The sequence below is a fragment of the Acanthochromis polyacanthus genome, chromosome 22, assembly GCF_021347895.1.
Source record: "Acanthochromis polyacanthus isolate Apoly-LR-REF ecotype Palm Island chromosome 22, KAUST_Apoly_ChrSc, whole genome shotgun sequence".
NCBI classification, from domain to species: domain Eukaryota; kingdom Metazoa; phylum Chordata; class Actinopteri; family Pomacentridae; genus Acanthochromis; species Acanthochromis polyacanthus.
Window position 1 is genome coordinate 23,721,387 of NC_067134.1, and position 14,922 is coordinate 23,736,308.

General features: G+C 41.6%; 1 protein-coding gene and 1 long non-coding RNA gene across 2 annotated transcripts in view; one reads left to right on the forward strand and one right to left on the reverse strand.

The window, feature by feature from the left end:
* The window catches only part of LOC110951321 (rho GTPase-activating protein 6), an 88,530-nt gene that overhangs the window by 6,667 nt on the left and 66,941 nt on the right, over positions 1–14,922 (reverse strand). The window contains 8 exon segments of the mRNA XM_022194301.2: positions 429–608; positions 3,918–4,066; positions 4,153–4,303; positions 7,046–7,101; positions 7,211–7,406; positions 7,487–7,615; positions 7,740–7,888; positions 11,158–11,229. Of these exon segments, the coding sequence (XP_022049993.2) occupies positions 429–608; positions 3,918–4,066; positions 4,153–4,303; positions 7,046–7,101; positions 7,211–7,406; positions 7,487–7,615; positions 7,740–7,888; positions 11,158–11,229 (1,082 nt within the window).
* Positions 1–14,922, forward strand: part of LOC127531934 (uncharacterized) — a 99,389-nt gene that overhangs the window by 3,337 nt on the left and 81,130 nt on the right. The gene's annotated exons all lie outside the window — the stretch shown is intronic.

The following is a 14,922-nucleotide window of genomic DNA, read 5'->3' on the forward strand; positions in this document are numbered from 1 at the left end:
AAAGAACAAAAGCAACTGATGAGGCATTAAACTGTGCCAGAGGATTTCATGCTTCAATGTTCTATTCTGTTTTTATTTTGGAAAGAACCAGTTCAAGTATCTGGATGAAAAGTTCTTGATGGTACTGTCAGCTAACAGGCTTGACTGCCTTTGTACTTCATTGTTACATGAAGACTTCAGAAGTGATTCTCCCCATAAACACTCCTCATCTTTCGCCTCTGTGGAGTCTTTTCCTGCCCCTTCTGTGGTGCTGCTAAACCAGGCTCAGCTCTATTTTCATTTACTAAGACACAGGCATTGTCTACTTAGCCAGGGAGGATTGTCTTACTTGAAGCCTACACAAGAATGTGTGAGGGCAGCGTGCAATGTGAGGCTGCTAGGCAGAGAAAGAAGAGCAAACGGACGAAAAGCAGAAAACAAGGACTGACCATGAAGAGTGCATGGTAGCTAGCGATCATCCTCTGCAGCACGGCGATGACAGCAGTGCTCTCCTCGGCTCTGGCCGAGCTCTGGACACTGAATTCCTTGTCGGAGCTCTTCTGTTTGTGGAGCAGGTTGGGGCCGAAGATGGTGGCGAGGTTTAGAGACGTCATCTTGTTACCTGTGATCTGAAATTTGGATGCAAAAATGTAGAGTCTTATAAATGCTCAATCATCTGACTGCTCCTGCTCTTTTCCCAGTGGTTTCTGATCCACCAGAATCAAAACCTAAATGTACACAAAAAGTGTTCCCGAACAAAGTAAGTTGTCTGTAATTGTAATATGAAATTGCTACTTTTCATCAATTAGCGACATTGCCTTTAAGGATTGCAAAACTATTGCCTATCAAAGCTTACATTGAGCAAGAGATGAAATACACCCTGCATAGGTCACCAGTACATCACAGGAACAACATGAATTTGCTGATTCAAAGTCATTGCAATGGTTTACCAGTATGTTAGGGTCACAACGCTTACTAATTAGCACTAATCAATAGATACAAGTGATTGGTTTATGGCCAAAGACCTGCAGAGCAAAACTAAGCACCAAACCAGATGATGCTACTAGATTTGTGTATGTTGTGTGGGTTTAACCTGCCAGACAGGACAAATCTTATATATATTTTTTACCTATAATTTGCATTTATTTTCATTTCTGTTTTATAAATTGAAAGTTGTCCCACAGAACTGCCCTTCATCTTGCAAATTCGGCATCGTAGGAGATACCAGGAGACATTTTACTCCCTTACGAGGAGAATGTCCCTCTCCGGTCACTGATCAAATTCCTTGAAACTCATCTTTGAGTATCAGAATTACATATCTAGAAGTTGTTTTTCCATTAAAATAATCCCTTCTTGCCTTGAAATGGCTTAGACGTACTGCAATACCATTGTTTCTTCGAGAATATCCTGATCCAAAAAGTCCCTTCATTCACATTTCCCCACTTGCTGCATCTCTAGAACACCAGCTCACCTACAGTTTTGCTCAAACATTGTAAAACTACTCTATTTTTAGAGATCGTCATCAGCTTCAGGTTGGAAATGGTCAGCAGTGGAGTTACTTATTTTACACGGGATGTGTTTTCTAGCAAAAAAAAAGCAGTCACCAGATGCAGTCTAAAGGTAAACTGTAGAAGAAGTACTACAGAGGTGATTAACATAATTTCCTTTGCTTCCTTCTAACTCTTCCTTGATTCCCTTTCTCCTCCAGTTCCCTCTTACGTCTCTCATCCATCCTTTCAAGCAGATTTTCTCACCTCTCTCTTCCAACATCCACACCTCTCATCACATCCCCCCCTCTCTTTTTGTCACTTAGAGCAAAAGATGGATAAAAATTGGCGTCATGGGGTTTATTAACGCGAGAAAGTGCTGGAGTGTACGACAGCTGCTGCTGTTTCTGCTAGATTTGGGTGATGGTGCATATCCTGTGACACAATTAGCATCTAAAATTGCAAACCCTGCTGAGCTTGGACAGCTTTTAAAGTTATAAATTCTCCGTTCGAACTCTCGCCCAGTTTCCTCCCTTTCCTCTCCCAGTCCCAGCGGAGCGATGGGAGTCACAAGCAGCCAAAAAGTACTGACGTGTTGTCCCAGCCGAGCGAGAAACAGTCCGACTGACTGTCACAGTCTCAGAGACAGATAGTGGAGCCATAACGCCGTGAAGGGAAAAACGTACACACATCACTGTTGGAGTCCTGTATACACACCCAGACAACAAAACACACTTCCATCTGAGCACACACATGCCAGAAACACTATGCTTGTCTTTCACACGTACAGTATGGACGTGAACAAGACATCCTCCCTTGCAAAAATGGTGAAATTCTCCTCTGACGTCTATGCATGAGTCCATTGTTTGGAAACTGAAGTAGGAAATAAAGTATGTAGAGAGATGTAGAAGTGTTTGTTTCACTGGAAAAAATGTACGATCTATTTTGCTGTAAGACGAAGTGACAAAATAAAGCCAAAACATAGGACAGGGATGAGTTCTCAAAGGCTCGTTTATAAAGATGGGTTCTTATGAGTAACTAAAAACAGTCCAAACTATCAAAACTGATAAAGTGGGGAAGATGATTTCAGCTTGTTAAAACGGCGTGATCACTTTTTGTTTAGAAGTTGGAGCAAGGAATGGAAAGAAAAGCTGAGATTTGCAGATCATAGTGGGACATAGTGGAATGAGGATTGAGGAGACAATAACTGGAACTGAGGGTAAGTGAATGCAGGGACGGACACATAAACTGTAGGAATGAAGGATGCAAGAACAGGGGTAATGTGTTATCAACACGACCGCTGCAATTTGAACTAACTTTAATTGATTTAGAGCAGCTTGACTGAGGGAATTATAATAATTCATTCAGAAGGAAATGAAACTAATGAATTGATAGCTCAACATTATTGAAGTCAATGTGAACATTGAATAATGACTCTCAAATAGGTTTGTTGAGCACCTCTACCAAAGCCATGGTCAATGTGCTGCTGTTAGAGCCTCCATTTATCTGGTTCAAGCTTTTCACCAGATGTTTAGACCTTATTGCAGGAGTTTTTTCCCCTAATGATGCCACAAGACATGGGCTACTAAACTTGGGTGATGAAGAATGGCTCAGAGCTCATCCACAAGGTGTTGGATGAGGTTGAGGTCAATGCTCTGACAAGTTGTCTCTTGTCAAACTCAAACTTATTACTTTGTTTGGTTCTAAAAAATGGAAGAAAATGGTGATGGTGATCCCAAGGCCCTAGATGATGTCCTCAAATATATTGTTTTGTTGACAACCCAATGATATTTAGTTTACGAAGCAGATAATTTTAAGCCTTAGTATGCACCAAGACGTTGTCAACTGTTGTCTCGTCTATCGTTGTATTGGGGAGATTCCCTAAGTGGCTGAGAACAAACTATAATAAAAATGGTTCATCGTGGATTTTTGCAAATGCAGTGTTTCCTGCAATCCCTTAAAGCACAGTCCTTACCCCCATCAAGGGTAGCACTGTTTTGTCTGTCGTAATACTAACTGCATTGTATTCCAGTGTTGACTCATGGCTTTACTGTAGCCCTGAAGAATTTGTTTTAGATTGCACTCATTCTGAGCAGAACCAGAGAATATTTTCAAGTTAAATACCCTCATGCTACTCCAGGTGTTTGAGGAACACACAGAAAATTGACTTAGTTTGCAAGACTTCCCCAACTTGAGGTGTTTTCTGGTGTTTAGAGAAGTTGCTTCCTTGTAAAGGCAGTAAAAGTGGAAAAGCCAAGTGCTAGCCTCGTCTTGCAGAGGGCAGATTCGGAGAGTAAATACAGCTGTTACCATCTTACATCAGTGTTTGTGCTGTTTTAGGCACCACTTCTTATCACTTCTTTGGTAATTTCTTCCCAATGAGGTGGAACCAAAAGCTGCTCATGGGCTGTTTTGTCAGACGCAAATGTTTTCCTCGTGTTTGCCGCTCACCTCCTGTCCGTCTTTGTCCTGCTGGTCATGGGCATGGTCAGCTACGGTGGACAGGAACTCCAAAAGGCGATGAAAGGTGTCGCTGTTGCATGCTGGGAGCAGGTAGACCAGGAGTTGAGTGACGCTTTGCTGCTCGTCGGAGTCCAACACTGCAGGCCAGATTAGAACGGATTAGGTGAGAAAAGTGGAAATACAGTACAGAAACAGAGGTGAAAGACAGGGAAAGGAAGCTTACATGTGGTGTTAATGAAGGCCGTGTAGAGCTCCTTGGTGAGAAGAGGGTCGGGCATGTCCCTGAGGAACTCCTTCAGCAGAGCAGCCACGTCGTGAACGCTGTGCTCCTCGTCCAGCTGGACGTCGATGCCTCGATCAAACTCCTCACGTAGCTGAGAATCGAGACGGAAAGGGAGGAAGAAGAGTTTAGAAACATCCTACGCACTTAACAATGGACATTATATTCCAAATAGCACACACAACCGCACACACTCCCTTCCTGCTGGTCCTCCTGGTAGATTTAAACTAGTTTTACCAGTTTGGATTGCAATCTTTGGAACCTTTGGGTGACTTTCAGAGAATTACAAAGCCTATTCTTGACCATGATGATGTGCACGTTCACTTATATGCCAGTTTTCACATTAATAAATTCTAATTTCACCGTAAGCTGACATTGGATAGTATCAACACAGACCAGCAGAGAATGCAAAATGGAGATTTATTTTACACTCGCCTCACATAATATACAAATGTGGGAATACAAACCATTTCATTTCGTGAGTTTATAATAAAGGTGAGGTCCTATAAACATACAAAGAGGTAGAGTGGTCCACCTAAGTATTATTGTTCTATTTATTCAAGTGTTTAAATGGTAAAACAAGAACTGGAAAAAAACAGATTTTTAAACAGAGAAAGCTGAGCTGTGGTTTGTGGGCAGTAAGATCGGTCCGTCAGTGATTAAAGGAACTGTGCAATGGAATTAGTTTCATCATTACCAGGCAGCTGCAACTGATTTTTAAGAGATATATGTGAGCGTAAATGCTTTTCTTGATTAACCAAAACCAGAACATGAAGGAAAATCTCTGAATTCTTTTCCAAAGAAAGTGACACACTAAGACATTGCTCCTGCAAATCCAGTTATCTGAATATTAGGCCATAAAATGTCTAAAAAAATTGTTCAAGTCTCTGAACTCCAAGCAGTTTGTGGACCTTTTAGCTACTGTTACATTTTACTCACTCTATGCTCGGTTTCTTCCAGCATCCAACTTGAAGTTCTTAGTTCGCTCTAATAGCACTTATTTCTGCATTGGCCACTAATGTACCTCAAAGACATTTTTAATCACATTTTGTTGCTTTACTAATGACCTCAGCTTTTTTGTTCCTGTCACATTTTTACTCACTGTCAGTTCATTTAAATATAAAGTCCTGCATCTCTACGGAAACAGTCCAGCCATGGCCAGAAGTAGAAGGAACTCAGAAACTTAGATTGTACAATATATTAGAGTTATAATGCCATTTTTTGAAAAGTTTATTTATTTTGCAGAATTGGGTTAGTTCATGGGTTATAATTTTAGTACTTTAAAAAGAACTGGACTTGTAGAACAAATTAATTTTGATTAAATGTGACAATTTTAGGCTTAGATTTGGATTCCAGACAGAACATTTCATCACAGATAAGTAGCTCAAGGACCATAAGAAAGTTAAAAATCTGATGCTATTCTTGGGGATTGCTTCTAGGTAACTTGCTTTTCATGTGGGTATCGGTGGGTTTTGGTGTTCAATGGGTTGTAGCAGGCTGATGGTGTCCATGAGAACATGATAAATACCATTTTGTAGATGTCTATTGTAGTCGTGTATTGTTGTGCTGACCGATAAATTGTATATTAAACCTCAATGCAATGTAAAACTGTGTAATAAACACATGGTAAAGCACTGTCGAAAATGCAATGAAGACAAAAAAATCTCATTTAAATCTGCCATGCATTCCCATTTTGCAGGCAACATTTGACCCATTAGGCAGAATCAAAGATATATGGGCTAGGCATTTACTGTATTTGGCAAATAAGATAAAGTGAAGAAATTGGTGTCTATTTGTTTCTGAGATGAACAAAGAAAAAAAGGAAGCCTTGATTGAGTTTCGAGAACTCTAACCCTACCACTAAGGAAGCATGGGAGATCAAACTTTATTTCTCATTGAAATTATGTCTTATTTAAATGCAGATTCTGTTATTTTTGAGTATTCATGTGCATTTTTTCTGTAAAAGCTAAGATAAGTAGCTAGATAATGTATTTTGCATACCCATTAAAGCAGAAAGATCCAGGAACTGTACAGTTATGCAAGTCGTAGTGTTATCGCAATACTCAATGTTATCACATTCCAGATTTCCTTCATATCATGCAGACCTAATCCTTTGTCACACAGAATGCTCGCTTTAGCTTTCCAACTCTGGATTATAAGGTAAATATATGATGTGATTAGTAAACACTGGACTGAGTCCGTTGCATCACGTATGAATTTATGATAAATATGATGCATTTTACCATAATCCGACATTCACAAAGGCAGTTTTTATTCAAACAGCACTCCTCTGCTGCACTGTAACACAAACCTGAAGGTCAGAGAAGTGTGCTTTTTGTTTTCCAGTGAATGAATAACCTTCCCTCCCCTCAATAACCAACAAGTGCCTCTAGTTGTCTGAGTGGAAGTCAGCGTTATGAAAACACGCAGCACAAAAGATTATGTAAAAACTCCTGCTGCCCACACTGATTGCTCCATTAAGTTTAACTCTGATTTATGCATTCTTTGACTGGAGTCACAGGTGTCAGGTAATGAAAGGTGTAGGAGTGAGCGGAATGACTTAATATTTGCTTGAATAACAAACCCAGCATGTGGATTTCTCAGGCTTGTTCAAGAGGTGCGTCTTGTGTGGTTTTCGCATACAACGGCTTTGGTGGCGTAAACAGCACATTTTGGTGTCGCACGCAGTATTCTTAGAGAGGAGGTATTGTTTGTTGGTGAATGGAGAAAAATGTGCGAAGAACATTTAGCACAATTTTTTACTGATTTGTTGTTGGGACACAAGAGAATACAAAATGGTTTGATGGGGACGAAAAGAACAGAATTGAATACCCACTTGTCGGACTCTTTTCTTGGAACTGCCCACTCTAAAGATCCCCACAGTCTGCAAACCTGAGAGGGAAAAGAGGAAAAAACTGTGATTAACAGAGCAGAAAGAGGAGAAAAAATGCAAACCGGAGGTACATATAAGATGGTCAGAGTAGTTAAGAAAGCCTCTCACCATATTTCTCGATGTGCTGACAGCAGCTGTCGACCACCCGGGGCACCTGACGGTAAATGGGATTGAGGCTCAGCCTTTTGTCCCTGTGCTTCTCCTTTTTGCTCGGTGTTTCAGCCGGCAGGGAGAGTTGCAGCGCCTCGAGCAGACGGGACTGGTTGTCGTCCAGGTCCGTGATGGAGTCCACCGACATGCCTCCCTGGAATCATCAAGCATTCCTTTAAAAAAAAACACCAAATCAGCTGACTTAAGTCACATAAAAACAGAGGAATGTCTCACCCTCCTGCGGGCTCGCGGTGCAGCTTCAGGGGTGTTCGGTGATGTCGACTCGTTGGCTGTTTCCGATGTGGAACTGAGCGAGGAGTTGCTGCTGGATAACTCCTTGTTGGACGGCCGCTTGGTGGCAAACTGTAGGACACATGATCCGAGATTTAGCCTTTTCTCCATTACCAACAGCTCAAAAAAATGTCCCTGAAACAACTCAAACTGAAGCCAGGAATCATGCAAATCCAAGCAGAGGCATGTGTGAGACCTGCAAAATGGACGAGACGAGATCAGAGGGGTCTTTGTGCTCCTCCCGCTGTGGAGGGTCCTGACGATAACCATCCTGACGCTGCCTGTGTGTTCTGTCATTAGCGATGACCTGGGAGAGGGGTATGCTGAAGGCCTGGGGTACGCATTCTGTGGAAAGGAAGGAATTATGTTCTAGTTTAGTACCAAAATGCTAAACTTAGATCCAATTAAACTCTTTATCGCATCTCCTACAGCTTCACTTTTTACACATGTGCAGTAAAAGCATCACAAACCTTATGGCGCTGCTAAACTACAAGCACTACTACATCTGTTTTCCAAAATAATACATCACAGACTTAAATCTGGTGACGACAACCCACTAATTCTTTAACCAAAATAACACAACTTTGATGACGTGCACCCACACCCACAAGGTCATTTATAGAAGCTCTGACACATAAATACTCGTTGCCCTTATTCCCTTTGTTTCACCCCCCCCCCCCACCCCACCCCCACCCCACCCCCACCCCAATTCTGAAATATGGAAGAAAGGCAGCTTGTTTTGGCAAGATACTGCAAGAGCTAAAGAGGTTTTTTTGCCAAAAAAAATCAGGTGGACTAAAGACGAGGTGATTAACTTAGGATGAAAATTGGTGTTGTGCGCACATGCAAGCACTGAAATATGTGCAGGGATCACTTCAGAGCACAATGATGTCATCCTGGGCCCATCACAGGCTATATATTCCATTATACACAATCCCAAAGCCAGGAAGGAAAAAAAAAACACGTCCAGCTGTGCAGAGAAAAAAAGAGGCAAAGGAAGACTGAGTGAAAGAGAGAAAGCAAAATGCATTCCACAACCACAAGTGAAGGGCTGCGGTTTACGAACAACATGACCGCTAACACTGTGACACAACGAATTTGCTCTGCAGCCTCGCAGCGCTAACAGGACTTACATAACCCATGCAACACACACCATCCCAGCTGCACATGCATCTGAAGCAGTATTTCACCGGACGCGTCGACAGCCGGACCGCATCCATCAAGCCACGTCAGATTTTCATAAATCTACATTTTCCAGGCCTTGCGGTGCCTCGGGAACGACAGGTTTAGTTTTCAGCGTTTGGTTTTCTCATTTGTGTCCATGTTTACATTAACTCGGTGTGCGTGGAGGAATCATCTCACAGCCTCAGGAAATAATTCTTGGTTTTTTCTAAGTGCAGAAAAGGACTGAGGTGCCAAAAGGTGCTTAAGCCCAATTAGTAAATCTGTGCTTTGACTGACAGCTTGCTTAACACTATCTGAGGTAAAAACTTGGCCTTCAGCAAAGCAGATTATAGCACCTATTAAACGATTTTAGCAAATAAAGTTTGGCTGAAGCATGATCACAACACACGTACAGCTTAGCTAACCGCAGCGTTTTAGTTTTCTTTCAGTGTCCCTCTTGCAGAGAAAACAGCTAAGCCTGCTTCAAAGTGAAATACAGGGGCTGGTATTTATGGACCCCAGGAGAAAATTAAACCCAGAATCCTTTTGCAAGTTAAGGCCACTGCTACATTGGAGCCGCCTGTGCTCTGAAGGAGTAAAGACAGGCATGCGGTGGAGGAGGAACCCACCTACTCTCAGTTTACATTCTGAGTTTTACCCTGATATAAATCTTCAAGGAATGACTGGAAAACAACATGATTGTTTTTCTCATCAACTGGAGATCATATGGAACCAGACAATGTATTTACAGTCGCGACAGCTGTCTTCGACAATTGTCTGCCGGCTAAAGGATGTGTAGTATTTTCAGACTGCACAGCTGCACGCATAGAAGGCGAGCCATCATTCCGATCCAAATCAGTAAATGAGTAGTGGGCATAGCACTGACAAAAGCTCAATCATTACTTAGATTTTTGATTAGTGAGTTATAATAGATGAATGTAGGGCTGCTATTTTATATCTCTCAACTATGCACTGCTGTATGACTTTTTATTCGTGCAGATAGGATTCATTTTGTTGGGTTGTTCTTATATGGGTTCAATTTGAAGATATTTCAACATGTTGCTCTGCTAATAAACAACTTTTCCAATTGTATCAACTTACATGAGCAGCAGCTCACAGTTACAGCCTAATATATTATTACAACTGAAATGTGAGCAAAAAATGTGAACTTGCATCATTGCAGTTCATCAAATGGCCACTTGAGGCTGGCACTAAAAGTGAGTCAATCCCCATTGACAGCAATGTTAAAATATGCAGTTTTACAGCAGAAATAAACATGTTTACAGCCCGATATGAAAAACTGTACTGCTCTGTAGAGCTAATTTATTCATTTATGACAACTGTCTGAAGGCTGACTTTTTATATAATCCACCTCTTTAAACTGTATTATGACTTGAATTTGTACACAGCTAAGTAAAAGGTCAGTATCGTAGTAGGAAACGACATGGTTCTCAGATGTTTGCATGGCCAACCTAACCTCCACTCATGTTACACCTTGTTGGTAATTTTTAGATTAGCTGGGAGTTAAGAAGCCCAGCCATAGACTGTCAACCTGTCCAGGGTCTACACTGCCTTCACCCTGAGTCAGCTGGGATAGGTGATAAGGATAAGGCAGTGTAAAGAAAATTAATGGATGGATGGGAGTTAGGAGGAATCAGGCAATATGACGATGACTGGAGCCGGACACTGGGGTTCTTCAGGAACTCTATGCATGTCATTGCAGAGGTGTCGTCCATCTTTATATCCACCTTTTTGCTTTGGGTTTTTATTGCTTGTTGTCAGCTAATCATTTACTTTTATCTGCTACATTTTTTGCATTTATGGTGCTAACAACTTGGCAAGCCATGTGCCAAAAGTTTCACCACCTCTCTAAGGTGTTGCTTGGACTTGAGGGACCATTCACATACATTTTGTTCGATGCTAACTCAGTTTTACAATTATTTCAACATGGCATGAATGCATAGGCTCCAAAAACACTAAATCCTCAACTTTAATGCAGCTGTCAATGCATATTTAATTTGATCCTTCTTTTTTGGTAACTCCCATGCCAGTTTTGACTTTGTATTTTTCCTTTAGATAGTCTTAACATCCTGTGGCACAACACTGCAAGTTATGCAAGATCGGCCACACTCTCACAAGCCTGATAATAAAATCTCATTTTATTTAATGTTCTGCACCTCTTTACATTTTCATCCTCTTCTCTTTCTGCCAAAAATGCTGCTTCATGTAGCACAGAGGCTGCTTCTCAAAGCTGGTCCCCTTAGCAAGGAGTCCCTTCACTTCAGCTAAATATAAACTGCCGAAGCCTAGTAAATAGAGACTGTGTTTTTATAACCTCACTGTTCACCTGCAGGAGGGGTGGAGACCACAGACTAGTCCTCTGTCTCTCTGGCAGGAGATGGAGAAAACTCTGTGAAGTGGCAAAGCCATGAAAAAACAACCCGGCATACCTTTGTCTTTACTCTTCTCTTTTGCTAGAGAGTCCAACTTCCTCCTCAGCGACTTTTTCCTCTTCTGTCCATCTGTGCCGGAGGGAAGAGCAAAGAAAGAAAGAAAAAAACAAGTAAATAAATCATCTGAAACAAATGGTTCCCATATCTGCCGTATCTTATCTGGCTTATTATATTTAATAAGCTTATGTCAGGAATGCAGACGTAAATTAACCACAAGGGGACCGTGAACTTAAATCCAGTTGGACAGGGTCAGCAGGGGTAGCAGTCAGCAGAAAAAAATTACTGCCAAAACACATTCAGTCACTTATGCTGTTTGTCGAAACTGGTTGATGCGTGTTAAGATTTTACTGCTTTGGATACTGGCAAATACTGCACTTTGCAATGCCATACATGGGCATCTATAGACATTCTTGACTTGGTTTCTTGAAAAATACCTCAACCTGATTGATGAAATATGAATAAAATGAACGCAAAGTAATAACTGGATGGATAATAAGAAACGGACAGAAGAACTGCCAAAAGTCTCTCAAAGTACATTGAGTACTTGGAGGAAACTATGACAATAATTATTGTAAACTCCCACTGTGAGGCTTGGTTTGGAGGGGAATTAGTGTTCTTTGCATACTACAAGTACATCTGATGAGCTGTAATTCCAAAGATCCTTCAAAAAACATTGCAAATGATCACAATAGGTGTTCTGCAAATTATATTTATAGGTACAAGAGTGCATTACATCCAAGTATTGGCCTGGAATGCTCTGAAAGGAGGACACCGCTTTGTCAGCTGTCAACTTGATGAATGGCTCCTGGATTTGCTGATTAATGATCAGGAAACTGTGGAAACCGTGGCACACGCAACCTTCAAGTCTCGGAATCCTCCTCTCATGCCAGGATGTCAGTTCACGGAAACCTCAGCAACTTTTATTGTTATCATTCTGTCACTCTGCTATTTGTTTTCTTGGTATCCAAAACCAACACTTTTTACACTTCAGATCTTTCTGGACTTGTTCGGAGCCATGATCTGTTGGTTTTAACAACCTCAATTTGAACCCCAGATGTTCCCTTCAGCTGTCTCCCATGAGTCACTTGTGGGGTTGAAGAAATTTTATCCAGCTCCCACAACGCGCCTGATGGTAGCGTTAGCAGCTTACGTCAGGGAGCAGGTTGAGTTTCCCCCATGTGTCCGACCATCTCTGACAAATCCGAACAAGCTGCTGTTCTTCAATAATCAATTTATTACCACCACAGTGATGGATGAGAAAAGTGTGTGTCTTTTTTAAAGCTGTAAAGAAACTCAGAGTGCAGGAGAAGCAGTGAAATATTGCGGTGTATGGGAGAAAAATAGGTGGGAAGCAGTGAGGACAGGGTGTGCGATACGAGGAGAAAGAAAGCAGATGTTGTGATGGAGGGCAGCAAGAGTGAGAAAGGAGAAGCAGAGATAGGAAATGGTTTGGATTTTTGACAGATGGCTCCTAAAGCCGTACGGAAATCCCCCAAACCTCCACAACTCCCCAGTTCAACTCCCAACCAGTTGTGGGACTGTCTGATGAACCTTTACCGCCTTTTTCTTTCTCGTCACACCCTCGTCCCATCCCTCTTTGTCTTCCCCAGCTCTGTCTTGCTTTAATCTGCTTTTGGTTCTTGAAGAAACACTAGAAGCATGACCACTGGCACTTGGATAAATATTAGAAACAGCAGGGCTGAAAAACATACATTAGCAGTGCTGAAATAGCACTCCCAACGCACACACTCTTACACAGTTGAAATATTTCTCTCGCTAGCACATGGCGGCTGTCAGGGGCTCTGGAATTCATAAGCAACACACACAAGTACGTATTAAATCACGATGGGGAGAGGTTTAACCTTCAGCTGGAATGCAAGGCCCTGGATAATCCACTGGCTGCACTATACTGCTGCTATGGCACCCATTCCACTGCAATACAGTGCAGTGGAACAAACACTGCAAGAGCACGGACTGACGATTGCAATAGCAAGACGTCATCTTAAGCAGAAAGTTTGAGTAAAACTTGGCAAGTTTATTACTATTTGGGTCAAAGCTTTGGCTGGTAAAGAAACTGTGGAGATCTGCAGCAAAATCTAACAGTTCAGCAAGAGTTCAGCAAATTGCAAAGGTTGAAAGCAAGGCAACAGTTCAGCCAAATTATCAAAACCAGTAGCTGCCAATGTGGGGGTTTGGACACGTAAAGGCGCCATTAGACCAATGTATATATAATATTAGATAATTTTATAGGACTTTAAAAACATTCAAATAGAATAATTTAAGAAAACATTAGATTTGGATGACGTGTGCTCACTAGTCCCAAATCAAAAAATTTGGCAACCACTAAACCCCAAAACAATCATTGAGGTTTAAAGGCTTCTCATCTTTAAAGCCAGGACAATCTAGTGAAGATGTGTTATGAGCAATGTAGAATTAAGTGCGTTTGGAGGGTACTTGGAATTGAAGTTTGAATAAAATCATCTCTGTTGTTGGTAGCACAAAGTCACTGTGTGCTCATTAGAAGACTCATGAAAGTGGTGAACCAGTTGTCAATACATCCATATACTGTTTTTTTCAGATTCTGGACAAACAACCTATGGCACCAATCCTGGAACCTTGCAAGGTGAGGCTTTCTGTATTATTATTATTCCTCTTTCAAACCAGTTTCTGGTTCCAACATATGTGCCTGATTTACTCCATTGACATTGCGTAGCATGGAGTAGTTTTACGGTGTTTGAGCAGAGTTGAAGGTGAGCTGGTGTGCTCACGCTGCATTCTGTAGTGGAGATATGGATGGAGGAGGAGGTAGGGACTTCACCGATGTTCATTCCAGAGTTAAATGAAGCCATTTCAAGGCAGGAAAGGATTATTTTCATGGAGAAAAAATCTAAACATGTAGCTTCAATACACATAAATTACTTTCTAGGGGTTTAATCACTGACCATAGAGCGACTTTTCTGATCCCAGAGGTATTGGCTGTCTGTGTCAAAGGAGAATAGCTACAAATATATTTCTCAAGTTGCATGAAACCTGAATTTTATCCCCATTTATTTATACATTGGTTTTGAGAGCACTGTGTTCCTACTTTCCCAGATCTCAAAGGCTATTAATTTGTTCTACTTTGCCCACTTCTTTGCCTCAAATTGAGTGGGACTATGTATATTTCTCTTCTGTCTATAAACCCTGATGCACATGGACATTTTTAGCATGGGCGAGCCCCAGTGGAAAACCACCAACTCCAGCAGTTTCACCACGGTGCTTTGCCCATGTGTGCTCGATGTGGATTAATTTGTCTAATTCTTTCATTTTCCAAAAGCTTATTTGCTTAATTATTTGGTTTACGGGCCCAAACACAGTTTGCAGATGGGGCCACAAGGACAAATATAGCGTGTTCTTTGCAAAAAGTAGGACTTTTTAATAGTGTTGACTGGTGGGGTGAGTGCACTCAGCTTCAGCTCCAGCGGAAAGGGAGTCGCGTGTCGCTATGAGGAGGGGAGGTCAACAGATACCACGTCTAACAGGAAGCACCCGATCCCTGTGTGAAGTGTGGTTTACATCTAAATTTGCATGTTGTCACAACTTCCCCAAACATGACTTCCCTTAAAGACACTTGAGGGATGACAAGAGGATGTGGTCAGAGGCTGGAAAGTTTGCTTTACTTTATGGGACACTTGAAACTATCTGCAAAGGCTTACACAGCAAACCTGAGTAGCAACACAGAGGAATTCCGGAGTAAATAACAGGCACATTTTGTCCCAGTTT